Source organism: Mchenga conophoros, linkage group LG23 (genome assembly GCF_057382185.1).
Source record: "Mchenga conophoros isolate Kocher_MC1m ecotype Shallow Benthic linkage group LG23, M_conophoros_male_GT1.1, whole genome shotgun sequence".
Lineage (NCBI taxonomy): Eukaryota > Metazoa > Chordata > Actinopteri > Cichliformes > Cichlidae > Mchenga > Mchenga conophoros.
This window is the reverse complement of record NC_140547.1, coordinates 845,755-873,632: the sequence shown is the minus strand read 5'-3', so window position 1 is coordinate 873,632 and position 27,878 is coordinate 845,755. Positions and strand designations below refer to the sequence as shown.

Here is a 27,878-nt window from a genome sequence, read left to right as displayed (position 1 = left end):
TATTTCTATGTTATAAATAATGGTTTTATTTTGATCTCTCGTGCATAAAACACCTTCAGACAAAATTATTCATATTTTAATACGAGTCCTAGATAACTCAGAGGTCTGTCCATAATTTCTCCAAGCTCTAAAAGTCACAGGGTATTCCTCTTGTCCGTATGAAGGAAATGAGAATGAGACCGTGTTTCCTTTGGCTCTCTGCGCTTCAGTGCCAGGGCTAATGGTTGTGATGTGCTCATTTTCTCAGAGGGAAACTTTCCCTCCTCAGGGTAAAAAAAGAATAATATTGCAGTAACACAGAGAGCTGCTCTGCATTGAGGTGGATTGTATAAGATCTAAAGCTCCCACAGTGTCTCACACACTTCTGTGATTTTTTCCTCCTCCCGAGTGCCTAAGAAGCCAGACTCATCAGCGGGGAGGCGGTCGGACGTGGCACGGGACCCCGGACTCTGTAAACGAACTCTCCCCAAAAGAGGGAGAGGACGCAGAAGAAGAGAGTCTGCGGCCCAGTGACTCTTCTGTAAACGGATGGGGATGGAAAGACAATACACACACACACACACACACACACACACACACACACACACACACACACACACACACACACACACTCCTGTTACATTACTGCACATCCATCTCAAGTGGAATCTTTAGCCTTTATTTAATCTTTACTGTTTCTTTGACAGCACACACACACACACACACACACACACACACACACACACACACACACACTCAGTGTCTCTAATGAATAACAGGCTTTAGGAGAAAAGCTGTTTACTTGGAGCTGGACTGAGGCAGCGTTTCCCTCTTAAAGCAGCTGATCAGAGTTTAGGAAGAACAAACGCTCAGCGCACAAGTAGCTGATGAGCAGTAGTCAGCCTCTGCAGATTTCATTTTCACTAGCTTGCAGACATTTAGCCTTTAGTTACTCAGAATAACAATAAAAAAGATGGCAGGGGAAACTATGTTGCCGTAAACATTGCATGTCGATAGAGTGAAATGTGCCGAGTGCTGCCAGCTGGATGGAAAACGTACACGAGTGAAAAGCAAACTTGAAGAGGCAGCAGCTGCCAAGTGGCAAGTAGCTGCTTCATCCAAGACATACAGCAGGAGGGCCGCTGCCTCTCGTCTCCTCGGGTTTCCTTAAATCCACACTTTTCCTCTCCAGTCCCGGACGTCTCACGCCAACACTCCTGTTACATTACTGCACATCCATCTCAAGTGGAATCTTTAGCCTTTATTTAATCTTTACTGTTTCTTTGACGCACTTGCCAGTTACCTCAGCCTCATTCCTCTCAGCGCAGAAAGGTGTTTGAAAGAGTTTGTTCTCATAACTTAAAAGAAACCGCATAAAGCCCGGAGCGCCTCGATTAACCTGATTACACCGTCCAGCTTTGAGTCTTTGAAAAGAGGGAAAAGAACAAGCAGAATCACGTCTGCAGATAATTAAGAAGTACCGGCGGCGATCAGTGCTACCCCTCAGCCTCCTAGTGATGCACATATGGGATGAATTTCAAAATCCTACGTCACCTTGTTCCCCAGTTATCGCATTCACAAGATTTTCAGGAAACATCACCTCTGACCTTGAGGTCAGAGGTCACTGAGACTCGAACTTTGTGTCCACGCCACCTGCCTTCCAGTCGCTTCAGTGAAATCTTCTCAAATGACTTGTTGGTGTTTTATTTGCATTTTTACTTTCATCGGTAAAACTTCCATCTTTACATACGAACTCAAACAAACAGAGGCCAAAACAAATGATCGCAGCTCTCTCATGCAACATCCTGCATATTCGAGCAGTAACGTAGCCGGGCACAGACACTAAACACACTCGACACGTTGCTCTTCTTATGAAGTTTAATTTAGAGGCCCATTCACTAAATTCATCTGGTGTCTTCACGTCCAAACACATCAGCTCCTTACCTCTCGTGGCTCAGCATCATGTCCCAGCTCCTCTCTGTAGTAATCGGCGTTTTCCTTCATGAACTCCTCTCCCTCGTGGAACAAAAGGTAGGTGAGGGCGCACTGCAGCGCCTCCTCCAGCCTGCCCGCTGCAGAGAGACACACAAAGCAAATGAAGGAGTTTTATCTTGGAGTTTCCACAGGAGTAGACTGTATCATGCATGTCACACATGTGCAAAGTGTGTACCGAGTGTTTTGTGAAAGGACTGGAGTATGTGAGTATATGAGACCCATGTGTCACAGCTGACGTTCCAAAACTCTCATTACAAACAAAGCCAAAGGTTGACGTAGTGGAGACGGCGCACACACAGGCTCAGGTTGCTACAACAGAAGGAGCCCGTCACCGAGCGCTTCCTGAGACGTCTGCGAGCACAAACGCACTCCTGACGAGAGGCTGAAGGTTAACCAAAGCTCTCCTACCTCTGCTGCAGTTTATTATCTCCTCCCAGGCGTCAGAGTGTGGAGCTTTGAGAAAATGCCACTGACGTGTTTAGGAAAAAGCTGCAACGGTATGAGTCCTGCTGGTGCTGAGGAGTGAAACAGCAGGAGGTCACAGGCAGCGACGTTCCTGCCTCGCAGGCAACAAGCACCTGCCTTAAACTTCCAACCTTTAACAGGATGTTAGCGCGAGCGCTCCGCGCATGAACTTTTTATCAAGAAAACAATGTCGGACAAAAGTTCAAACTTTTTAAGTCTGATTTTTGAGTCATTCCCATTATTATCACACCCACACTCAGACCCACTGATCCACGATTCCTTATTGGAGCCACATGTTTACAGGTCATCACGATAATCAGTGATGTCACAACTCCTCAGCGCCATCTTTTCCCGTCTACGCGTTGTTGCCGTGCCAACACTTCTGTGCTGAACTCTTCACTCCCTCGTTTAGATGTTTTCACACTCGCGCGCACCACAGAGCACCAGCATCAGGTTCAGCCACGCCGTTGATGCTCGTGATACAAGGTGAGACTCGACCGGCGTGCCGATCCACTCGTCTGCAGCTCTTTGTGGTCGTGGGGCCTTCGTGTACACACATGTCTGTGTTTGTGTGGGCGTTGGACTCATGGGTGGATCCATCTTCATAATTGTGCAGTCAGACTGAGCTTCACACAGACAGTGTCTGAAAGTATTGTGCAGTCACCATTTTTTACACTAAAGAACAACCTACCTTTGAAGTAGGCAAACTGAAGGTAATCGTAGTGCAGAGGCAGGTAGTTCTCCATAGGTGAGAGGCGGCCGGGTCGAGTGGCGAGGTCTCTGACACACTCGTGCTCGCAGTGCAGCACCTGAGTGAAGTGATCTGCAAACAACGAAAGATCTCAGAGCTGGTCTTTGATTTGAGTTTAGCATAAATTCCTTCTGCTGTGAGACGAGGACGTGACTCTTCCAGGCAGGTAACCACGGGGTCGTGCAGAGAACGAACTCTCATGTTGTTGCTTTATATGTTCATAGTTCCAGAAACTGAAAAGATGTTTGACAATAGGCCTGAAAGAAGCCGCAGGAGGGATCCTGTTACAGGATGTCCTGTGTTCAAAGTGCACAGACACGCCATAAATGCACTCCAACATACACACATAACAAACTTCATGTTATAGTTACTGCAACTCATACAGATGGTATGAGACCAGATCTGGGATTTACGCACATTAAAGGCCGACTTTCAGCTGGTCTAATGGAAAAGAGCCCGAGCTCATCTCAGGGCAGATACTTCATCAAAACACTGACGAGTCCCAGTAAAGTCTAATCTAAAACACAGAACATCTGAGAACTTTCCGAGTCCAAATTTGGAAAATAACTGGATAAAAACGTTGATGAATAAATGAAAAAGGTTCTCGCAGTTTCCAGTCTTGGCAGATCTTTGTAGAATGAAACATTAATGGAAATTCAAAAACAAGGCTCAGCACATGATTTCCTCATGTTGATCCCTGAGAGGAGAGCCAGCAGAGCTCGATGAGCGTGCTTTATGAGGACGTGTGCTCATCGTTTATGTGCAAGTATACTGAGGCGATGTCTGAGCAGCTGCAGCAGCGCTTTCCTTACTCTCTCGCAGGAGCAAAGGTCGGATCTGAATCATGCAAAGGGATTTGACTTTCTGGGTCAGTGAAGGAGAAAGTAATCCTTTAAAACTCCCGTATATGCGAGTCATGTTGCGCATTATGACGATCGCAGCCTGTGCCGTGGCAGCGCTGTGGAAAATGAGCCTCCAACTGTAAGTAAAACAAAGCCTCTCAGCGTTTATGCATCCTGGATACGACTAACCTGCAGCTACTGCTCAAACTCAAAAACTCTTACAATAATAATAATGATAATAACACCCTGCCCAGTCACAGTGTAATATAATAATACTAAAATTATAACTGTGATCTGGTTCAACAAGATCATTAAGGTCTACAGAAACAACACAAACTGACAGCAGTATGTGAAGCATGAGATAAATGCCTGTTATTTATCCAGCTCATTAAAAACGTTTGAACAATATTTTGTGATGAAGCTATGCGGTTAACCTTTCGCCAGCTGTCAGTGTGATGGACGCCAGGCTGCCAGTGACCTTTGGAGTTGAACTGAGAGACGCCATTAGGGAGATAAAGTTGTTCATATTCTGAATGAATAAAAACCAAAACACATCCAATAATTGCATGGATGTCACTACAATTTTAGTTAATGAGCCCAGGCATGTAGTAACTAATGCTCCTTTAAGCAAAGACGCCAAGAACAACGATCGCAGCAGTGGAATGAGGTGACGGGAGAGAGAGCTGGCCTGGGTTCAGGCCGTTTCTGCCAAACATGGTTATGAAGCATGTCGACTGCCTCCCAGAGCTAACCGCACAGCTCTGCTAATAATTCTGAACAGACTCAACTAAACTGGGATTTATTGGGACTCTTAAACATGCAGCTCAAACTCGACTCTGACTGGTGCAGACAGACGTGCCATAGCTTTTGACTTTGCGCGGGACACGTGAGAGAAGACGTGACCTCGGTTCTGGATCTCAACTGCTTTCTTTTGTTTGCTTACTGCAGTGAAAAGCGGGAGAGCAAAGCAAAGGTCAAAGGGCAGACTGGAACCCAGACGCCTCCTCGACAGAGCGCCTGATTTCTTACCTGATACGACTTCATGGAGGCTGTAGCGGTATCGGAGGTGATCTTGGCCCTCAAACTTCTGCGGGCCTTGGCACAGCGCCCGACAGTCCACGTCTGCCTTGTAGTATTCCACCAACGCCTCCTCAAAGAGAGCAGTCGCTCCTTCGTAGTCGCCTTTATCGTACAACTGCACTGCCGCTGTGAAGGAGCGCTGCGACAGGAGGCGATAACCAAGACAAAAATGATTTCAGCCATATAGTCGCAGAGCAATATGATTCCCATAATGATGACAGCTGGTGAACGTCACGTTCTGCCGCTGCCGGGGCAGCACATGCTTCAGCAGAAACACTTGGGACTCATCCACAGTTAAAACTTTGAACTGAAGCACAAGTTTCACTCAGTGAGACACTCAGAGGTAGCTTCACCACAGCTGCCACTGAGATGTTTCCAGTCATTAAACTGCAAGCACCATTAACACAAAGCCCCTTCAAACAGGAAGCGCCGCTTCCCATGGTTTCCAACTTTTGGAAAGAAGCAAAGTAGGAAAAGTGAAACCTCGGGCAGAAATGCTTTTTGTATTAAATTCAGTACACGTGGTTTATGAAGATGCATCAGGACATGAAACCCAAATAAACTGAAATGTCTGACAGATTAAGGTTTTGTGTCTTGCCTGGTGAGGCCGGGCTTCTCGGTCCACAAAGTGAGTTTCCTCGACGCCCTGCAGGTTTTTGTACTGCTCCAGGTCCCGGCCCATCTCCACATGCTCTGGATTGGCCTGGAAGTAGGTGTGAGCCGCCTCTGCAGCCTTGTCGGGCCGCTGCAACTGGAAATAAAAAGAGCATAGACAGAAAGAAAAAGGGGTTATTGAAATAGTCGTGTCAGCAGAATTAAGAACTTAAAGTTTGTGACGGGCATTTTTGGAGCAAACTACAGTAGAATTCAGACAATAAATTTATCTTCATGTTTGCAGCATTAAACAGATGGACAGCTCTCTGTTATCCATAAGCTGACGTGCTATACCTGGAAAGAATCTGCAGCCGTTCTTCTGAAGCATCTGCCCGAAGAAACAGATTACTTTCCTAAAATGTTTGGCATCGATTTTTGAACTCATAAAATAATCATTTGTACAGTGTTTCTTCCTCACTCAAACTCAAATGCATCCAAGGTGCTCGTCTGCCATAAAGCAGCAACACGGGGGGTCAAGCACACGCTCAGCATGTGCAGGAGCTGAAGCAGCAACGCTGCACCTGAACAACTGCTGCCCATAAAGCCAAACAACGAGAGGTTTAGACATTCAACGAGACGAACATTTGGGCGTGATCACTGATGCTTTTTACCTCTAGTTCTCCATCGCCTGCTGAAGTTCAAAGCAAGCACAAAATAGGAAAGAGAGAGACTTTATTGCCCGACAGGCTAATAAGAGTATTTCAGAAGCTGCTGACCAAACAACAATCAAGCTGATAGGAAGGAATCAACCAACGAATATAGAAGAGCATCTGTGAACACACACCACACTGAATCCTGAAGCAGCCACAGAGCCCACCGAGTGCTGAGCCAACAACAGGAAACTCGGTACCAGATTGGAGAAGAGAGGAAACTCGCTGCCGGTCTGCTGGCTCTCGGTGGGCTGAGGATTTGATGTAAACGATGTGAAAACCTGGATCCCTGTATCAATAACTCCTGCTGGTGTAATGATGTGGGGGATTGAACACTTTGGGCCGCTCAGTACTAAGGCAGCACTTGGTTACTGTTACAAACCAAGTCCATCCCTCTGCGACGGTGGGGCTGGTTGAAGCCACGCTGGGCTCAGCATATATTAAGCTGCTTTTTTTAGATGTAACCTTTACAAAACACCGCTGCTGGCTCCGGCCTCAACCGAAACGCAACAAACCAAACAAACGGATCAGGGGGAAGATTAAGGGCATCTTGAGCAATTTGAATTCCAACGTTTGCCCTTTTCATCTCTAAAACGACCCACACGGTTTGTAAAAGTCGGCTATCAGGACGCGCCTGGTGCCTTTCAGATTAGATAGTCATCGCGTTCAAGCCTCAACACGGACACATTTCTCTCTGCAGCCAACTCTGTATACAGTCAACAAACAAAAGGGCTCTAAACACCAGCCTGCATTGGATCTGGTTCACTGGATGTCACTCTGTTTGAACTCAAACATGATAAGTGCCTGCAGGTTTTAATCTGCCGTTCTGTTGGATGGCTATAAACACGCTACCAACAAAGCCAAAACTGAGCGATAAAGAGCTTCGAAATTCAAATGAAGTGCTCGACAGTGACCGAACTGTAGGCAGAAGCAGCCGAGTAGAGAGCAGAACGATTACAAGAGAACAAAACACAGAAAGGTGAAAGTTGACAAGGTTGGAGACGATGTCGGCTGCGTATCCCCTGGAAGGCTGCTCAGCAGCAGAGCCATCTGACGCTAATTGTCTCAATCCATCATGTCGCCAACAGGTGCAAATTTAAAGCAGACCCCAGCATTTCACAAGCTAACCTCTCTCCAGTCGAGTATGTCGGACTGACAAAAACAGAACTCCACACACGCCAACCCCTCATTTGGCCACCAGGCACCGATTCATGTTTGCCAGTAAAAAGGCATTTGTTACAGTAAAGGTCTCGCTTTGTGCTCCTTTGTTCTTTATTAGATAAAGTTCGGGAAAGTCCACATGTATGCACGGATATCCTTTCCTGCAGGGACCTTAATGCACAAACTCACATGCTGAAGATAGACAAACAGAGACGTCTTTGTGTTTTCTGTGGGGGATAAAATCTTCCAAGAAGTGTACATTATGAAGATCAAGATCAGCTTCTTATTTTAAAAAAGCATGGATGATCTTTGTGGCACGAGTTTGGCTACCAGCCCACTCCTGCTGCAAACACTGGGAACTCCACATTTTAACTCAGCGTAACATAAAAGGTTTGAAAGCTTTTGAAAACCACACAGGAAGAAACGGAAACATCAAATTTACACAACCACGACGTGCACATACATGCACGATGACGAGTAATGCAACCTTCGCTGGAGTGCACGGTCTGAAGTGGACCAGAGGGAGGAGCTGATGGCACAGCACACGCTGCTGCGTTCGAGATACAACATTCTCCTTTAAGACACTGTTGTCAGCTCTGATCATCTGCTTTGTGCACAGTACCAGCAGGTCACAGCAGCTTGGTACACAGTACAGCCACCTATTCTCTCCCCAGCTGCTAACATACATTCACAGGGACGACATGGCTCAGGGCTCAGGGCCTGCTTTACCAAGGCAGGAATCATTCCAGCCAATCAGACACAGCACACAGTGCGAGGACCCCTGCACACTCAGGACTAAATATACTGTTCATTAGCAAATAGCAAAGTTTAATAGTGCCGGAGGTCATCAGTCTGAGATGCTCGCTACCATTTTATGGAGAGATAAAACAAAGTATTTCTGAGAGTCGGTGTACTGACTCAAACTGCGAAACCCCCAAGTGAGTCCAAGCTGGAAGCTTCTGCATTGAAAACACATGTTCATATATCAAACACTCCCTCAGCATGACGGAGCCCGAATCAATCACGGCTGTGGGATTTCCATCACGCTATTCGGCCGAACGTTCGGCATAAAGACAGTCATGTGTAGGTAAAGCCAACTGATGTTTTATTAGCAGCAATATTTCTGCATGTGGTGCAAATATTGCATCGTTGGTATCACTTCTGACTACACTCAGACTAAATGCTGAAACAATTCATTTTTTGCTGACCGTGCAAATCAAGCACCTGACTGCAGCAGATGGCCCCGCCCCTCCCGGAGCCTGGTTCTGACGGAGGTTTCTTCCTGTTAAAAGGCAGTTTTTCCTTCCCACTGTCGCCACAGTGCTTGCTCACAGGGGGTCATATGATTGTTGGGATTTTCCCTGTATGTATTATTGTAGGGTCGACCTTACAGTATAAAGCACATTGAGGTGACTGTTGTGATTTGGGGCTGTATAAATAAAGCTGAATTGAATTGCAGTGTCGTCCTCACTCGTGCATGAAACAACACATTTCCCACACGTGGGACTAATAAAGGTTATCTTATCTTAAACCAGAGACATTACAGGCAAATGTTACAGGCAGACTTTCTGATGGTAGTTTCTTTTCCTGTCAAACAAACGATTGCAACTGTGAAAACTGACGGATTTTAAATGAGTTAGCCATATTACACGTATTCATTTGATTGTTAGAAAACTGCACTGTCAGTCACAGTGAACAGAGTTCAGCTTTCACTCTCTCCAAAACAACACAGCAGGAATATTTTTCCTGTGCATTTAAAACTCAGTTTCTGCCACAGAAAGCAAATCTTATGATGTACAAGATGTAAACTGTGCTGACTTTCTCCTCCCTCGTGAATTTCAAAGCCGCACCTGTAGAGATGAATAAGCACCAGTCAGTGTGTCCAGCCTTGAAAAGAGCGACCTGTGTACGAGCTGCTGGACCGCCCTGCCACTCAGAGACGTGCTCTTGATGTGGGAACGTGTTAGTGCCAAGTTAAATGTGCATTTGCATGCTTTTCTCCTCTGGGGCTGCACCTTCCAGTCAGTATGCAGATAGGTGTGGGCTGGCGCTGAAGACGCAGTGATGATGTGACACAGTGCACACATGGCAGCGCTACAAGTTCCTCTGCACACAGTTCTGAACAGCTGAGAGATGAGCAGTCTTTATAAGCTTCTAGATACCAAGAAGTTTGAGCTTTGAGAGTGTTACACAGATTTTAGTGTTTACGTCAAAAGTAGGGGCAGGAAAAGCTGCAGGATAGTAACAATTTCAAGATTATAGTGCACAACTCCTCTCCTATTCCACTTCTTCTTGCAAAGGTTTCAAACAAACTCCTCCCAAAATGTTACAGCTTTGAAACTTGAGGGTATGCAGGCTGAACACGGCGTTATTTTTCTGCCACTATTCTGAGCGCACGTAAAAAAAGTTTGGTTTTGTGGCACAAATATAACGGTGTAGAGAAAGAGTTGAGCGCGAACGGGCAGAAATGTTGAGAGCGTGAGCAACACATTGTGAGCGAGCGCAAATGCAAAAACTGAGCGAGAGGGGCTGCTGTTGTGTGTGTGTGGATAATAGCAAATACTGAAATACATTTTTTGTACGCAGCAATGAATTTTGTTCACTCAAATTCAGCTTTTCTTTGCTCGAAATAAATTTCTCCTCAAAATGCAACACTTGCACCTGCAAAGTTTGTTCACGTGCGCTCAGAATAGTGGCACAAAAATAACGCCATAGGCTGAAAGGCGTCGCTTCTGTATGCTTCAGCCACTCAGTGAAACTGCAGTTTGTGTGCATCTGTCCTGATAGAATTAGAATAGAATAGAATTCAACTTTATTGTCATTGCACATGCACAGGTACAGGGCAACGAAATGCAGTTTGCATCCATCCAGAAGTGCTTTAGTGATATAGATATATTACAATATATATTAGCAATAATATAGATATGTGAGTATATTACAGAAATGGGTCTATTATGGTATGTTATAATGTACACGGTATGAAGTATGTTGTGAATATTCTATAACTATAAGTATGTACAGGCTGTAGTGAGTACAAGCTATGTACAGGATATGAACAGGATATAAATATGAAAAACTATACAGAATATGAAATAAATAACTTTACAGAATCTGAGATATACAGCTATACAGAAATGGGAACTATGCAAGTTGTAAACAGTTGTAGGATTAAAAATTATCGTATTGTACAAAATGATTATTTACACAGAGCTATACAGATCTTTAGGATATGAAAATGTCAGTACCTCGGTTTATCTGCCAGATGCAGATATGAAACGCCGTCATAGTTGGCAGGAGACGAGTCAGTCATGGTTCAAAATACGTCTCCTTACCAGGGTTGTAATGGCTCAGCAATGGCTGGCTCTAGCAGATCAATAATAAACGAGGACAGGACTGGGATTGGTCTCACCTGGTGAAGAAACCTGCACACACCTGCTGACTCTTAAGGCTTTTTACTGCCAGTGAAAGCTGCTGCAGCTATACTGAGTGAAAACTTGACACCGGTGCCTGCAAGAGAAACCCACCGTGGGAAAATGTGTCCAAATGGATGATCGCCTCCGATGAGGCGAGCGCATGCTTCCTTCTGCTTTGCTTCAGAGGTCACCAGCGAGCGCTTTGATTGATAATTCAAGCGTGGAAGGAAGTCTGGAAAAGACCTCGTGTTTGACGCTTTCAGTGCCCGTTTTGAGACCACGTGCCAACATTAACAGGAATGAAGCCCATTTTTAAAAAACACAAACTTTAACAGAAACATATTACAAAGCTTGCTTTTGATTCACGCGACTCTAATTGGCAAGGAAAATGTTGTTACACCTACACATTAGCCTTTCCATCTCGCACACTTAAGTCTTTGAATCTCTGGAGCTTTGATGGACAAAACATTGCTTCAGTAGGAGCTAGCTGGACACACGGCCACATAATGTCTTTACTGTGTGAGGAGGAGTGACCGAGCCGCACCTTCATCTCAGCTACACCAAGGCTTGACTTTTTTTGCTCTACTGATATAATCAAAAAGCCCAACACATTATTTGGACTCCAGCTCAGTTTTTCCATGCTAGCGAGGAAAGCAGCCAGACGCTCAAGGTGCACATGAAACACGGCTAACGCATGAAGCACACGCTGTGGGAGAAGACAAAAAAGAAAAGTGGGCCAGTGGAACTTTTCCTCTGAGTGATGTCATGGTTAAAGTGGTCCGCTTTGATCTGCTCCATCCTCCTCCTCTCTCATTTGTCCATTCCTGCTGACAGATCTGCACAGTGGCCTCTTTCTGCCCGTCCTTGACCCTCCCCGTCCTCGGCCCAGCATGTGCTGATCTAATAAGGTCACGCCAAAGGAATTCCTAAATAAACCCTCACCGCTGCTAAAAAGCCTCTTTCATTCCACCCATCAAGATAGGAGTCCCGTGTTTCTTCCTGAAAGTGCCTCAGACTGTACACTGAAGACAAAACAGCAGTAGATAATAACGCCACTGTTCAGCAGCGAGCTTCAGACACGTGTTGTGAAACTGCTGGCTGTCCTTAGAGAGCGAGGGGAGGGTGAGCGTAAGCGACCACAGTGGTCTGAACTCATAATGTACAACAGGCGCTCATGATCCAGAATCTCATTAGCTATCCAAACATAACGAGTCCATGTATGAGCTCAAGTGGATCAGACAACCTGACCTGAGGCGGCTGGAATCTGCAGGCATGTCTGGGCTGCGACTGACGACACTGGGCTGCAGGGGGAGCATCACTCCCTCCAACTTCAGCGACATCCAAGGAAAGACTTGCAGGAACGCCAAGACAACCTGACTTTCCCTGTAAGCTATGCTGACGCCACCACATGAGCTACTGTATCCTTGGACAACCATCACACTCTTTCCCACGTCAGATCGTGCTTCCCGGGCAGTGTCAGGGAACACAGGACCGACTTTGTGTGGAAACGTTAAAGAAAACATTAGGTGCAAATGTTTGAAGCAGTGCAGACGGGGTGGAAAATCACCCATGATGTCTTTCTCCTTCCCCCTCCTCCCAACACCTTCCTCACATTCCCTCCTGCCTGAAACACAATAACACGCTCTCTTCTTCCAGGGAGAAACAGGCCAGCTTAGCCAACGTCTTTATTTGGTTATTATCCCGCAATCTCACACTCCATCGGTTTTCATCCACATAAAAATAGGTGCCTCTTTCCCAAACTGGAAAAGTGTTGACCAGTCCAAGAAGTGTGAAAACAGTCTTGTCTGTTGCTTTGTGTAGATCTTTTTTTAGACCCTGACAGAAACAGGAGCCCGTGAACGAAGTGCCACCGGCCCAGCTTTCTCAGCAGCTTCTACCATGTTGCACGGGATTCAAGGAACTTACTTCAGCTTTTACTCTCCCACAAGATTAAAGGGGAAACGTTCGGTATGTAAGAGTTTAAAAAAAGCTTTACATTCACACAGGTGGAAACCTACACACAGAGGTTATGGGTAACATGAGCTGACTAATCCCAGCATGCAGCGCTGCAAATGAAACAGGCTGACGCAGCCGAGGATCAAACTCGTCCTTGGAGTTGGTGAGAAAGAGACGAGATGTCACAATAACCTCTGAAAGCTGTTTGCTCTCATCTTATCTCTCTCTGAATAACCACAGAGCGAGGAATCCTCCATTTTGGAGGATGTTTTGAGAAACGGCACATTTAAACACACTGCATGCCAATCAGGCTCAGGGGTCAAAGGTCATTTCCAGATGTGGCGTTTGTGTGTCAAAGCTAAAATAAAGACAAATGTTGAGTTTACACGAGAGAAGCGCAACAAATGAGCGAAACTGTCAGTGTGGGAGAGACTGCCTCTGCAGACAGCATCCAGCTGCCCCCTCAGCCCGCACTCCCCAGAGGAACAGAAAATATGTTAGTTCATGGAAACCTGCTGATTACCAGCTGCCTTTCAGTGACACCCACCTACTTCTTCTGTGGGGCCTTTGCTGAGAGGCTGAAATGCATCCAAGAGCCACAGCTGGACCAGAAGATTTCAACAGAAGATTCAGGAATTTGGAAACACTTGAAGCCTTCAAACTTGTGTCCTTTTAGTTTGATAGAAATCTCCATTGAATGTGCAATTAAGCTCATTTCCCCACGTCTCTGTAAAACTGAGCGCATCAGCTACCACGGCAGAAGGAACATCCAAAAATGCACTCAGCTGCCGAGAGTCAGGAGCCGGTTCAGACTTGGTTCAGCTTCACTCTGATTGGAGTAATGGACCCACCTTTTCCCTCGGGATTAGAAAAACAAAGAGTGATGGAGTGGTTCTGTTCAAAGTGTCATAAAAAGACTACAGCCCATAAATCACACCACAACCCTCTGAGCCTCAGTCAGGGGGGAAAGAAAAACCCTTTTACTGCATGGGAAAGGTGAAGAAATGTCCAAAGAAGCAGAAACAATAAAACCTGCGTGAGTCAAAGACGGAGCCTCGTCTCTCTAAGCTGACGTGCTCCAAGAAACCAAAAAGAAAAACGTCTCAAACCAGCTATGACCGCTCTGTGTCTAATTCTTCCCTTTCACGACCGTCCCGCTGAGTTTCGCATCTCCTGCAGAAACCACCATCACTGGAGAGCGATGCAGCGAGGAGGTGGGAATGGGGAGAAAACGCAGACGGGAGTTCAGCTCGCAGTAAGAGGCAAAACGCCGAGTTCATAAAATATTTACTACAAACTTTTGGACGCAGAGAGAAACACTTGGCGTTTCTTCTGATGTGGCGTTCGCTTGTTCTCCTTTAAACCAATCACATTAAGGATGTTTTTCCAGGTTAGTTTAAAAGTGCTTTTTATTATAACTCTGTTATAAATCTGCCACAAAGGCAGCGGACTCTGTTTTGTGAGCTACAAACTATTTGCTGCTCCCTTATTTACAAAGGGCTCGTCACAGCAGGAAGACGTGTGTCGTCTCCGGGGAATCCAACCAGGAATCTTTGGCGTGTTAGCCAAGTGTGCAAACTGCCACACTACGCAGACACTCTGGGGAACTACAGAAGTGAACAAATAAATAAATCAAGCCACATCTGTGTCAGCTAATATGAACATAGGAGTGAATTTCGATTAGCAGCTGTTCAGGAATGAAAAGCTCAGGATAAATTAGCTGCATCATCCACTCAGACTGGAACAATTATTAGACGTAGAAGAAATTCTCGATGTAGCTGAAACCAAACCAGACGCGCTTTTATGTCCTCCCGCTGCGAGATTTCAGCACAGCCTGCTTGCACACGACAGCGACATGAGCACGTTTTTAACAGCCCAAATACATTCTGCACATAATGGGATGATGCAAAGAAAAGCACATGAATCCTCAGTGGAAGCACTGGGACGAGACGTTTTCTCCGCATGTCGCCACTTCCCTCTTGGCGGCTGTTTGAATGCCCCCCCCCAGCCTTTGTGGGCTGAGCGTGGCTCTTTGCACACATTTGCTGGGGACTGCAGCGGAGTGTGGACACAAACGCACGTTCAGGATGTGTTGGGACATGTGGAGAGGAACTCCCGCTCCCATGAAAAGGGTGAAAACATGTGATGTCAAACTGAGGGTACAGCTGAGCAGACCTCTGCGCTGCATTAACAAGTCAGTTCAAAGGGCTGTGATTTCATTGGTCGGATACCTTCACACGTGTTTTCTAAATTTATCCTTGCCTAGAAAAGAAAATGAAGAGAAGGAATCCAGTCCGTCCACGGTGAAACCAAAATATTTTACTGTGATTTCTGGAAATGAACATTTTTTAGTGGAAGCAGTTATGAGGCAGATACAGAGCAGTGCTGCTCTGCACTCACACACAGCACGACTGCTGATGCTGTCACATTACACAAATGTAACATTCCTGACACCCAGCATGGGGACTGGAATCCAGCTCAAGCCTGCCAGTGCATGCACACACACACACACACACACACACACACGTAAAATCACATGATAATGGTTATGAGACATTTTAATGGGAACCTGTCAGACCTGAGGCTTTGTTTGTGTCCGTGCATCTTTCCACAGCAGTGGAATTCAGAGGTTTGTGCTGCAGTCACCGTAAAAAGAAGGAAAAAAGTCTCACCAAGCAGGTCTGTGCCTGTCTCCCTCTTCCTGTTTGTGGTCACATCCTCTGCAGAGGCATTCGCCCCCTACCGGCCCTGTTATTTGATGGGCCTGGCTGCGAGGAGCTGGACAAGTCTGAGGTCAGGGGTCGCGGAGGTGTCGGGCTGATGACCCAGAGGTGACACGTTGCATGCTTTGCATGCTTTGCATTCTCAGGTAGTCATGGAGGAAGCATGGAGCATAGTGGGGGCAAACTGTCCAATAAAGAGAATATCAGGTGTCGATTCAGATCCAAACCAGCTTCACTGGTTAGTGACATTTATAATTACAACATAAATACAACATAACCTAAAAATCCATATTTATTGAATTATCTTTAGCTTAAGAGTCAATTTAATATGAAATCTCTGGATTTTATTGACTCAAAGTCCGTGTCCAACAGTCAGGAGGAACAGATGATGGGTAACAGAAACAATAGGACAACATGTCTTCATTCACCACCAGTTGTTTTATGAGGCAAGACTAATGGGTTAGTGAGCCTTTGCTTGGCTGAATCACCTTATGCTGAATACATAACCTGAAGCTGCTCATGTTCAGAGTTTCAGTTTAAAATCAGCTGGAAGCAGAACATCTTTACAGGTTCTCTGCTCGGCCAAATGCAATTTACAGCTGAGGCCCGGCTGTAAAGTTACCGCAGCACAAACTGTCAAGTACTCGACTCTAGTCTGTGCACCTAATTCCTCATCTTACTGTGGACCAATCGTAGCATCTTTTACTGTAGTATTTGTGATGCTCTCTGTCATCAAATCAACAGGTAGTCGGCTAACTTTGATCTCCACTGTTGAAACCTAGATAAGGACTATTTATTTCCTTTTGCATTTCTAAAGCAAATCTTGATGTAAAACGTCATCAAAAGTGTTGACAGGCTCAAAAAGTGTTACAAAGGGTGAGATGTGACAGTGCTGCCGTGGAGAAAGGATGTTTTTAAAAGGTCAGTGCTCCTAAACTGCACAGTGGAATCTTGTTTGTGGTTTTTGGGAAGCGTGAAGGACAAAGAAAGACAAGTTAACCGTGAGGCGGCTGAATATTTATGTCACAGTTACAGAGATGAAATGATCTAGAAAACTTTACTGCTCCTATCTTACAATCATGAATCCAGACCTGCGGCGTGCATTTCCTCCTTCAGGCCTTAAATATGATTACAGGATTTCCCTGCCTCACTACAGAAACCTGTTTCGACTTCAGGTCCTCTGTTCGTTGTTAGAAGGGCAGCGCTCGCATGCCTCCGCTCTGCGTTTCCATTAACCTGCCCCCCAAGTTTGAGTGAGAGCACGTTTGGTATTTATTCCACAGCAAAATTAAAGAAATATGAAGTGTGTCTGTGTCTCCATGAGTACTGAAAAAAAGCTGAGCCCCTGTAACCCTCAGAATAATACGTCTCCACAGCGAGGTAGGTGACAGTGGACAGCGAGTGGGTCAGAGACCCCCCACGGAGCAGTCTGCCGATGGTCCTCAACTGTTTGCCACTGGTTGTAACAAATCCTACGTGGCCACAAACACTGAAAGCCTCACAGCGCCTCAAACTCTGCTTCCTGATTAAACACCTGCAGGACTGCACGAAACACTGAAAAGGAAAAAAGCAACCAAAAGAGAAAAAGGCCAACAGAGTTATTAAGCACAAACATTCAAATCCATCCGACTCGTGTTCATATTTCATGACTGTCACCACAGCAAAGATAAATGACACCACGACAACCGCGTTTGAAGGGTGGAGCTCGTGGACGTTACCAGGAAACCACCAGGAATGCCCCGCCCTCCGATGACAACACAAATCAAACAAGGACAAAGTGGCTAAAACTCTGGTGTTTGTGGCCTCTGGGCCCCATAAAGCCCACAGCCACAGAGCCTCTGCAGCAACATTATGAACCCAGAGCTGCAGCCTTTGAACTGTTGCTGCTTTGCTCTTTAAATACATCCAGGATCGACCACAGGCCCGTCCTTTTGGTAAATGTTTCTGTATGTGTCTCTAAGTGTCGCTCGTGATAGTGACTGACGGCAGCTGAAGCCTCAGTATCAGCCGTCATGAAGCACATCGAGATTTCCATCAGCACCCCCGAGTCTGCGCTGGTCCTGCTGCAGTGCTGCAGTATCAGGCAATGCAACCGAAACATCTGCAGAGGTTAATCTAGAGTATCGGGTCAGGAGATGTGTGTAGGCAGAGTGAGATAAAAGTGTTGATTTAGTGCCACAGAGCATGTCCCACATGTGTTTGTGTGCAGCCTTGCATGTCTACACCTCAGCAGAGGTTTATTTGAGCATCCTCTGCTCGTGGATGATCCTGTGCATCTGCACTACACCCGTGAGTGCTCCAGCTTCCCGACAGGGACTGAGAGCTTACAGGCTGCTCAGTAACAGAGCGAGGAGGTTAAATTACCATAAGCGCTGACCCTTGGGTGGGAGGGGCACAGGTGGCCTCGTGTGTGTACTCTGTTAGTCTGGCAGCTCTGACACTGCTCGACTTCAAACTTATTTTCAGGGCGACGACTCTGCCAGCTGTCATAAACATTTCAAAGAGCAGCTTCTGGTCCTCAGCTACAATAAAACCCCGGAGAATATTTTGAGATGTTTGTCGGGCGTGAGCTGCAAATGCAGAGGTGACGTCTCAGCTCCAGGTCTGGGACTCTGCCCTATTAATAAACTGTGAGGAAGTGGTTTGGCAAAGATAAACACACGGGAGGACTTGAATTACACATCTGTTCATTACAAGAGGTCTGCTTCTGTTCTCTGAAAAATCTAGGTCATCAATGGCAGAGCGGGCAGCAGAACCCTTCACGACTCCCTTTGTTTCACATACACGTCGCTCCAGTTCACAGAATTATCAAGTAATGTGTTCAACATCTGAAAACTTTTCAAAAGGCCCAGAAATACTCGTAACTCATAATACCATTCACAAACGAGCCAGAGAAATCCAGGACGAAGGGAAATTCCCGACAAAACATTTGGCGACCAAAGCTGACAGACTTTTGGGACAATAAACAGATTGTCCAGCGGGTGTTTGTGCCAGCGAAACTTTCAAAACAACATTAAATAAACTGGTCGTGTGCAGCACGCAGGATTGGAGGAGCCAAAGTGCAGGAGGGCTTTGCTGCTGAACACCAAAATAACTAAACTGAATATCCTCCTGTTGGAGGAGTTTGGTTTGGGGAAAGTTTTTAGGCTGAAATTACATAATTGATAAAAGCACTGTCAAAGTTAACATCTCAGAGAAAACTAAGATGTACTGTCCAGCTTTCTGGGGCCTGGCTGGAGCTGAGACGTCTTACGTTTCATTGGTCTGTTTCAGATCGTAGCCAAAGATTTGTAGCTGTGAAGACCTCTGAGAATGCAGTACCTACAGATAAAAGGTCAAAGGTCAAACATGGTAAATGGTAAATGGCCTGTATTTGTATAGCGCTTTACACATCCAGTCATCCACCCATTCACACACACATTCACACACTGGTGATGGCAGCTACATTGTAGCCACAGCCACCCTGGGGCGCACGCACATGTGCGACATAAGACATAACATGACATAAGACTGTTTTGTATATTGATCCTGAAGATCATTCTTCAGACGCAGACACACTACATGCGATCGCTGCTCCAAGTTCTTGCAAAGGAGGAAATGAAGAGTGGAAAATGTCTGAGGCTAAACTTGGACAAGACTCAGAGTCTGAGCCAAGACTTCCAGGAACTCCAGATTAATCATGAACCTGAGATTTGGTTTTTCAGACAAGAAAGAGGCAAACATGTGGATGTTGTGTGCAGACAGCTGAAGCATCCACATGTTTGTGTCTGGCTCAAACATATTATCGGTCTCAGCCTTTGGATGATGGCTTAGAAAATAAAAACAGTGAGTCTTAAAAACTCGTCAGGATCTTTTTGTTGTTAGTGTCAGCGCTAAAAAAGCATATTTGGGGTCTGACTTTACAAGAGTAACATAAATAAGAGTCCACGGGGAGGGGGGGAGCAACAAAAAGAGACACAGCTGGGCACCGCTGGCCTACATTGCTCTACTTTCTCTAACAGCACAAAGAGAAAACTTATGTGACACATTAAGCATCAATCTGTTTTCATGGTGCTTAATTATAGGAGCCGAGGGCAAAAAGACTTCTGAGGTCAGACTTTTATAGCGGAGCGGGATCTGCCGAGGCCCCATTAAACCGTCAATCCCATTTGGACGACTGAAATATAAACTAAAGGACACAAAGAAGTAGCATCTGAAGGACAAATCCTCGTCCCATCTCAGTCCATTCAGGAATTTTAAAGCCACAATGCTGGACGTATTGCAGGACTTAAAGATGTGACGACAGTGTCAGAGCTGCACTGACGTTCACACCAATCAGTCAATAACCTCAAAACGAGACTGAAAACTATTTTTGTTGTCCAAGTAGGTGAACAGCGACTTCGTCCAAATTCCTTAAAATCGTATTTTCCACAACCAAAAAGTAAATTTTGGAGCTGTTATTTGAATTTCCCTTCTGCACAAGAATGTGTTTACTCTTGGCCAGACCAAAGTCATCCCACACACAGCTGCTCGAGTGATACGAGGCAATGATGGATCGGTTGCCTTGTCTTACCCTTGCATGAACCGGCATTCACACCTAGAGCGAGGCCGCGTAAGTTTAAGATAAGAAAAACTGCCCTCGAATCAATCAACTACACTAATCTAGGGGGAAGAAAAAGTCCAGTCACTGAAATGAGGCCTTTCCAATGAGTCACAGCTCAGATAACAGGATGTCCCCGGGGGGGCGAGAGGAAATCCCCCACAATCTGGAGAGGAAACATACCACCAGACCTCTCAAAGCTAGCTGTGTGGAAAAGTTTGAGTGTCGCCAACATGAGGTGCTTTTCCTACGCTACCTTCTACACAAACACGGGAAAGAAATGCATCATCATTACTGCTGATGTATGTGGGGGCAGATCCAGAAATATGACTTCCTAAGAAGAGGCTGATCTCATTTCCTCTCCATTCACAGCTGGCTCTTGTTGAGCTCCTGAGAAAGAAATCAGCTCCAATGTTGCCTTTTTTTCTCCCATTTTCTTGTCTGCATCCACCCAGGACAGAGATGTGACACAGCCTCCGGCCACGACTGCTCTTTCCATTAACTTCATTAGCTGCGATCCACAGACACGAGAGACGTTTGTTTGGGTTTCATTGGCTTCAGTGTCAACGCTGTGATCTTCATCATGTGCAGTATTGTGAGGAAGACTAATAGATGGAAACAGGCAAGAAGAAGGAAAAAAGTAATCCATCATAAAAGGCTCACATTCTTCACCGTCAGTGGAAACGCACACTGGGTGATGTAGCCCGAGGAGGCGCTGCACAGGAATGCTTGTGTTAGCAGCTGAAAACATAGTAACACACTTACAACATGTGTGTTTGTCCCAAAGCACAATGCCTAAATTACAAAGCGGGGGTGACGAGTATGTGTCTCAACTTTCACTGAGGAATCCACCCACATGCTCCGAGTGCTGGAAAAACCCTTTGGTGCCGTAGGTAATAACCCCCCCGACGTGTTTCCTAGGCCTGCAGGATAACCACAGATGTTTGAAAGCAAGCCATGACAGCTGTAAGAGGTGGGACTGATAAAGCACACCTAAGACAAGAAACATCCCCCTGCCCTGCTCTGACATGACAAAAGTCAGTGAAGGTCTACTTAACACTTAAACACAGGACAAATTTAGCTTCACTTAAAAATCCTCACATACAAAGGCCTTGAATAACCAGGCTCCATCAGCCTACCTTAAGAAATTCATCCCATCATATTCCCAATATCCCAGTAGAGCACTTTGCAAAAGTAGAATGGGAGGCAGAGGCTTCCAGGCCCGTGTCCTGTAAAACCAGCTCCCAGTTTGGATTCAGGACACAGACACTCTCTGCTTTTTTAGATAAAGCTCACCGTCTGGATCAGCTGATCCAGAACTTTCCCTGTTATTCTCCTACAGGCTCTTTGTTTATACACCATCCTCATCCTCCAACAGGCAGGTGGCTGCCCCGCACTTATCCTGGTTCTCCTGTTAAAATGAAGCTTTTCCTTCCCACTGTCACCCAGTCCTTGTTCATCGTGATCATTAGATTGTTGAGGTTTTCCCTCTAATATTGTAGGGTCATCACCTTACAGTATAAACTGTAAGGTTTATACCTTATAAACTTTATACAGTATAAACTGCATTGAGGCCAAATGTGTGCTTGAACTGGTGATACCCAAATAACAGAGGAGTTGAACTGATCTACTACCAGATCACCTTTACAGGAGACACCAGAGCCAGTCAGGAGGTGTGTCTGGTGTGTTAATGAGCAAGAATGCAGGCTGATGTCATCAATATCACGTATACTTCAGTAAATTTGTTGTTATGGTGTTCACTCAGTGAAATATTTATAGATCTAAGCCACAGTTCCTTAACGAGACCCTGAAGTTGTTATCGTGTGAAGAAAACTGTCTACTGGCTGCTGGACGATCCAGTTCATTCATTCCTACATCCAATGGGGAGTACTCCTCATGATGTCATGGCTTTTATAGCCAGCTATAAACAGCTTCATTTGTTTTGTTGTCATACCTGCTGACACATACTGAACAAAAGCGGAAAAAAAGTTTGTATAATTTCCTTCATGTGTTTGGTGGGAACTGGGAACAATCCCATCCAAACATTTGGAACCACGGATTCAGATGAGCTCACTCTGACCTGGCAGCAGTGCAGCGTCTGAGGCCATTACAGAGCTTGCCCTTCATGCCACACGTGCAGCCCGGGTGGAAGCCTCCCACTCGCTGTCGGTGCACCGAAACCTCACCGCCTGTGCCATCAACCACAGCCAGGCTGTACTGTAAAGCCATGGAAACATGAATGACCCAGACTGCACTGTATGTATGACACGTCTGCATGCTGCTGAAAACCACACCGCCAACGGCAAGTAAGAGGACAAGAGGGGTTGTGATTGTTGGCTGTGACAGAGCCACCGAGTGGAGGCCCACACTGGAGTTTGAGTGAGGAGGCAGACAGGATGAAGAGGCTGCTTTATACATGGAGCATCTTCTAAGAAGGTATTAATGTGCTCTTATTTAAGGATAAAGCCGGCCTGCTGTCTGAATCTAGTGCCAGCTCCATCGTGATGAACAAATGAAGTCGTCATTGCTGCAAAACTTAAATTCACGTTTTTAGCCCAGAGCAGCGTTTTCCCCACAGACTATAGCAAACAAAAGGAGAGTTGTTTACTGTCCAACATCCACATGATGTCATGAAGACATTTCTGCACAATGGCTGCACTGTATAGAAAGTCGCTGGGCCTAATACGAGTCCATGGTACAGACTCTCTGGGGGAACTAACCACTCATTTCGTCAGAGTGACACAGTTTCAAAGGTTCAGCTTTCTGCCCAAACCATGTAAAAATTCCTCTTGGATGAAGAGATGCTATAAACCACTGACCCAAAGAGAAGTAGCCCTGTCATTGGGTCTGTTTGTATCCCCACTGCTGCTTAGTAACCAACCCACAAGGTGAGTTTCTGTGTGGGTTTCGTTAATATCGCCAGACGTATGCCAGCCTTTTTGAGGCGGACGCTAATTTTAGGAAGAATTAATTTTTTCCCCTACTTCATGCGATATTACACCATTACTAAATGATTCCAAGTATTTTTATTATATTATATCCTATAAAAAAACACCTCAAAAAACATCTTAATGCATCTTAATTCAGTTTTTTAAATATATATACAGTATATAGCACCAAATCTCAACAATGGTTGCCTCAAGGTGCTTTATATTGTAAGGTACACACTATGTGATAATACAGATGATCCCCCCATAAGCAAGCATTTGGCGACAGTGGGAAGGAAAAACTCCCTTTTAACAGGAAGAAACCTCCGGCAGAACCAGCTGACAGTACAGTACATCCAGAAATCTGTGGTGACGGGAGGGACACGGGACAAATTACACACTGTGGAAGACAGAGTTTAATAATTAAGTATTGAAGGCAATGTGGCGCATAAACACAGCGAGTGAAGATCGTTGTGATTGTATCGCCACAACACTGGCGAGCAGCGGATAACTGTAATTCTTTACATTTTGTCACTTCTGTCTGGAGAAAAACAAGCTGTGAGAGTTATGATGCTAAAGTGCTTCAACATGAAGAGTGGCTTACAGACAGGCTATGTCCATCTTTTAGCTAATATATTGATCTGGTCCAAATGAGAAGAAGTAGCAAAGTAGTAAAAGACGGTCGTGCGTAGTTCCACACTGTTGACCGACATCCAAAATGTTGATGGGCTTCATTGCACGTGAGTCACGGTTAAAGTAAGAAAGTCAGTTAATTACAGACACAGCTTATGATTGATTTCAGCTGTGCCAAGGAACACTACACTCTCACAAACATTCACCATGAACCAGTGAGATAATCTTAGGGCTTGACACCTATAATTAACAAAAACACTAACTACACTGTATGGCCTTTAAAAAATCTGTTTTATTTTACAAGTTTCTGGTCATCCAGGAAAGCGACATGAAAGGAAATCTCCTGCTATGTCAGCACGTTGTGGCTCCATGGAAAAATGTACAGAAAGCTCGCTGTAAACCAAGTGCACGTCTGCTCAGTATATGCTTAAAAGGCTTCTTTGGATTTATGTTTCTAATCTGCTCGGGTGTGAAAACAGCAGGACCTCATCCAGAATAAGCGGCATGGTTGCTCTACAGATGTTGTTTCTGATGCAGCCATGAAGTGTATACAAACGATGCATTGTTCTCAGCCCACGGCCCCACTCTGCAGCGCATAGTTTCCACATTTACACCACTTAATAGCACAGTTACACAACAGCACAGGCTGTAAATCACAGCATATTCTAATATGTAGTGAAAATCATTAAGTAACCATTATGTTGGAATGGCACAGTACACTTACTGTTGCGAGTTAGCGCCACACGACACTACTCAAACCCCCAAACACAGAATATATTTCTCTGAGTCAGTGAGCTTGGCCTGCTTCAATACATCAGCCGTTTACTTGCAGTTTGCTGTGGCTGTAAACAGAGTTCGGACCCTTTGTTACGGCCCTAGCAGGGCCTCCTCCTGAAGGTGCCTGTGTGGGCGTGTCCCACCACCTCTTCTGCCTGAGGTGCTACCTTTCCCTGTTACACAGCTGACTCACATCAGTAATTAAAAGTATTTAAGCCCAGGGAAAGGTGAGCTCTGGGCCAGAGTGCCGTTAGTGTGGTTACAGCTTGTGAGCTGAGTGTTTGTTGTGTTTGCAGCTAGTGAGCTGCTCTCTTTCTTTTTGGCTTACGTTTTACTTTATTGACCAACGCCTGAGTTTTGTTTGTTTTCTTAAATGGTGATAGCGGCTTGTCCGTCTCTTTTAGTTGAGCTACTTTAATAAAACTATTTAATTTAACCCTTTTGCCTCCTTGACTCCTTTTTCTGACCCGGACACTTTTTGTTACTTCCCCCTCACCGCCTGGACCCTTCTAGGGGAACGTAACACCCTTGCTTAGAAACATTCAGCCTAAGCTGATGTGTTTATTATCAGCATGCTTCTAGGACTTAGCTTGAAGCAAAGTAAATATTGAAGATTCAAATCTAAAACTTAAAAATGTTCTTTATCATCTCTTGAAGGAAAATGTCCTGTAACACCATAACAAGTACGACAGCAGTAACACGACGCTGTAGGGCAGCTTTTCTAAGACAATGAGCACAAAACAACATCAGGCTTGAGGTAATGCGACATACATGTTCATGTGCAATACTGCAATGCATTGTGGGCTGCTTCTTGTTGAGTCTGACCGTGGCTGTGAATAGAAACGTACGCTGCAGACAAACTAAGGGCTGGTCGGGACCTCGACCTTTCCCGCCCGAGCAGTAACTCTGTGCCAGACCTAAAGCACTCCAAGTATTTGTGTCTGCTAAATTAAGAGGCCTGTCGAATCCATTGGATGGGCCATGTTTCCACACCAGGCAACAAAGATAATCGTGCAACTATTACATTCCTACAAAACAGACATTTTGCTGCATGAGAAGAGACACTGGAGCCTTCTAATCTATAAAAATAGTTGGCTGCTGTTCAGGAGAAGAAAATAAGAAGGACATCGTTCCACTGGCTGAACCCTCATTATCGTTAGTTACCGGGTGGAAATGCAAAGACCTGTCGATAATTACGACCTCTGCATGGACAGAAGAAAATGGCAACATATTCATCAAAAGCAGATTCAGTTTCAATTCTCAAATTCAGTTTTAATTATGAAAATGACTGAGCGAAACAAGAAGAGGCTTTCCTTTGTCCTCTGTGCAATCGAGCCGCGAACCTTCGGATCCTCGCGTCTTTCTCAGGACTCGTAAGGATCAGTAATATCCTCCATAACTAAAACCACACAACTCAGAGATTAAGCAAACAGGAAGCAGAGACGGCACAACAAAGCAGCTCCAGGCACAAGACAATAAACGACTGTAAACACGCCACCTCGCTATACGGAGCAGGCGTAGCTATGGTTACACTGGAGACGCTCGGGATGGACGTCAGACTAAACGAATGCGACTCTGCTTTCAGCATAATGTTTACGATTACAGCAGGAGGAAGCGTTTGTTCCCGTATCGCTCCTCTACACCCCCCCAAATTTTTGCACATGTCGAGGAGCGTGTCAGGCTACATTTCACTGTGTGTTATACTTGTATAACTATGCATGTGACAAATAAAGACAGCATGGAGGAAGCGTTTGTTCCCGTATCGCTCCGTCTAACAATGCCATCTGCATGTCGACACTCGTGTCTTCTCTTTCACTGAGTGTCAGGATGTAATGCATCGTCTTCAAGTGGCAGCTCTCAAAATCCCAATGGGAGAAAAAACGTTTACGTTCATGTGACGTCACATCGCAGAGAGCGCTTCATATCAGCCGCTCGTCCAAACCATCCACTGCTAAACTGTCAAACTGAATGCAAACACATCCAAAGCGAACCAAAAGACAGCATCAGAGTGGTGCAGTGTTTCAAACAGGCCGAACACGCCGCAGTACACAAACATTACATCGTGTGTATCAGCCAGACTGGATCTCTGGATGTGACTCAGCGAGGTTAAAACTGGATCATCATCATGTTACCTACAAAAATGTAACTATTACTTCATATTACATTATATATCTTACTTATCATTATCTCTTTGCAGGTTCTGGTTTTAATTCATTTGCCATTATATCATCACAAACACATAAATACACATTCAGTTCTGCTAACTAGAATTCACAGACCTGTACACTGTATTATTAAAAATAAAAAAATAACAGACAGCGTCTAGTCCTGAAAGATGAAGCCGATGAGGATGTGCCTAAACTCGCTTTTGTTAGCCATGAGAGGATATCTGTTGTTGCAAACAGAAGTCTAACTATAAAAGTGTAAAAGAAAAAGCTCGCCTGCTCACTGTCACCGCAGTAAATGCTTTCCTTTAAGGTCTCAGGAGAGTTTCACTGAATGCATCACCGTCCCGTGAGAATAAAGAATGAGAAAGCATTATTAATATAATGCTATTAATTAACATGATGCTGCGAAATGCTTGTGGTGCCAACCCAGCAGGCCCGTTCAGAGGAGACCTACAGGAGGCCCGTCCTACTGTCAGTGTGCACAGTCCTGCTGCTACAACAGACCTGACAGACCTCTGCAGTCAGAGCGGGCTTCCTTTAACGTGGACAGACACGCCGTGGTGGCACTGAGGACAACGTTGTGCGTGCACCGGTTTTTGCGTCTCACTGGCTCGAGCGCGCGGCAGACTGATCGAATTCTGAGGCGTACGAGTGGATTTGCTTGTGTCTGACCGACCTCTCCATCGAAAGTATGTTTGGGTTGATTGACACATCGCAGTGAAATGGATTTGTTGCATTTCATGACATAAAACGTTTGTTTTTTGACTAACACGCAATGTCCCTTAGTCCCTCGCTCACGTCCACACGATGAAAGGCAGCTCACAGCTTTCCAGACCAGCGGGCGTCTTCATACACACAGCCTTCTTCTCTTGGCCGTTTTGAACAGACTCTTTCCATTAGACGCATAAATTCATTTGTTGTGAACGTTTTACTTTTGCCCAGTCCAGGTTTTAAGTCCTGCATGCGTTTGTTTGTCTCACACTTTCAGCCGTTAATCAGTCTAAGAAAATAAAAAGGTGCGAGCGGGAGCTGATGTAAAAACTGATTTGGGTTTCACAGATGATGCGATGCGGCTGCTTGGGTGGAAATCCTTCATTTATAGCAAAGGTTCATTTGGCTCGAGAC

General features: G+C 45.4%; 1 protein-coding gene across 2 annotated transcripts in view; it reads right to left on the bottom strand.

Moving 5' to 3' along the window:
* The window catches only part of p3h2 (prolyl 3-hydroxylase 2), a 43,351-nt gene that overhangs the window by 5,308 nt on the left and 10,165 nt on the right, over positions 1-27,878 (bottom strand). Inside the window, exons 2-5 of one of the 2 annotated variants that reach the window (XM_085265223.1) lie at positions 5,711-5,863; positions 5,062-5,251; positions 3,131-3,262; positions 1,924-2,051 (exon numbers count right to left, since the gene is read on the bottom strand). In XM_085265223.1, coding sequence (XP_085121349.1) covers positions 1,924-2,051; positions 3,131-3,262; positions 5,062-5,251; positions 5,711-5,863 — 603 coding nt within the window. The remainder of the gene's footprint in view (positions 1-1,923; positions 2,052-3,130; positions 3,263-5,061; positions 5,252-5,710; positions 5,864-27,878) is intronic. The other variant, XM_085265224.1, reaches the window with a different exon arrangement.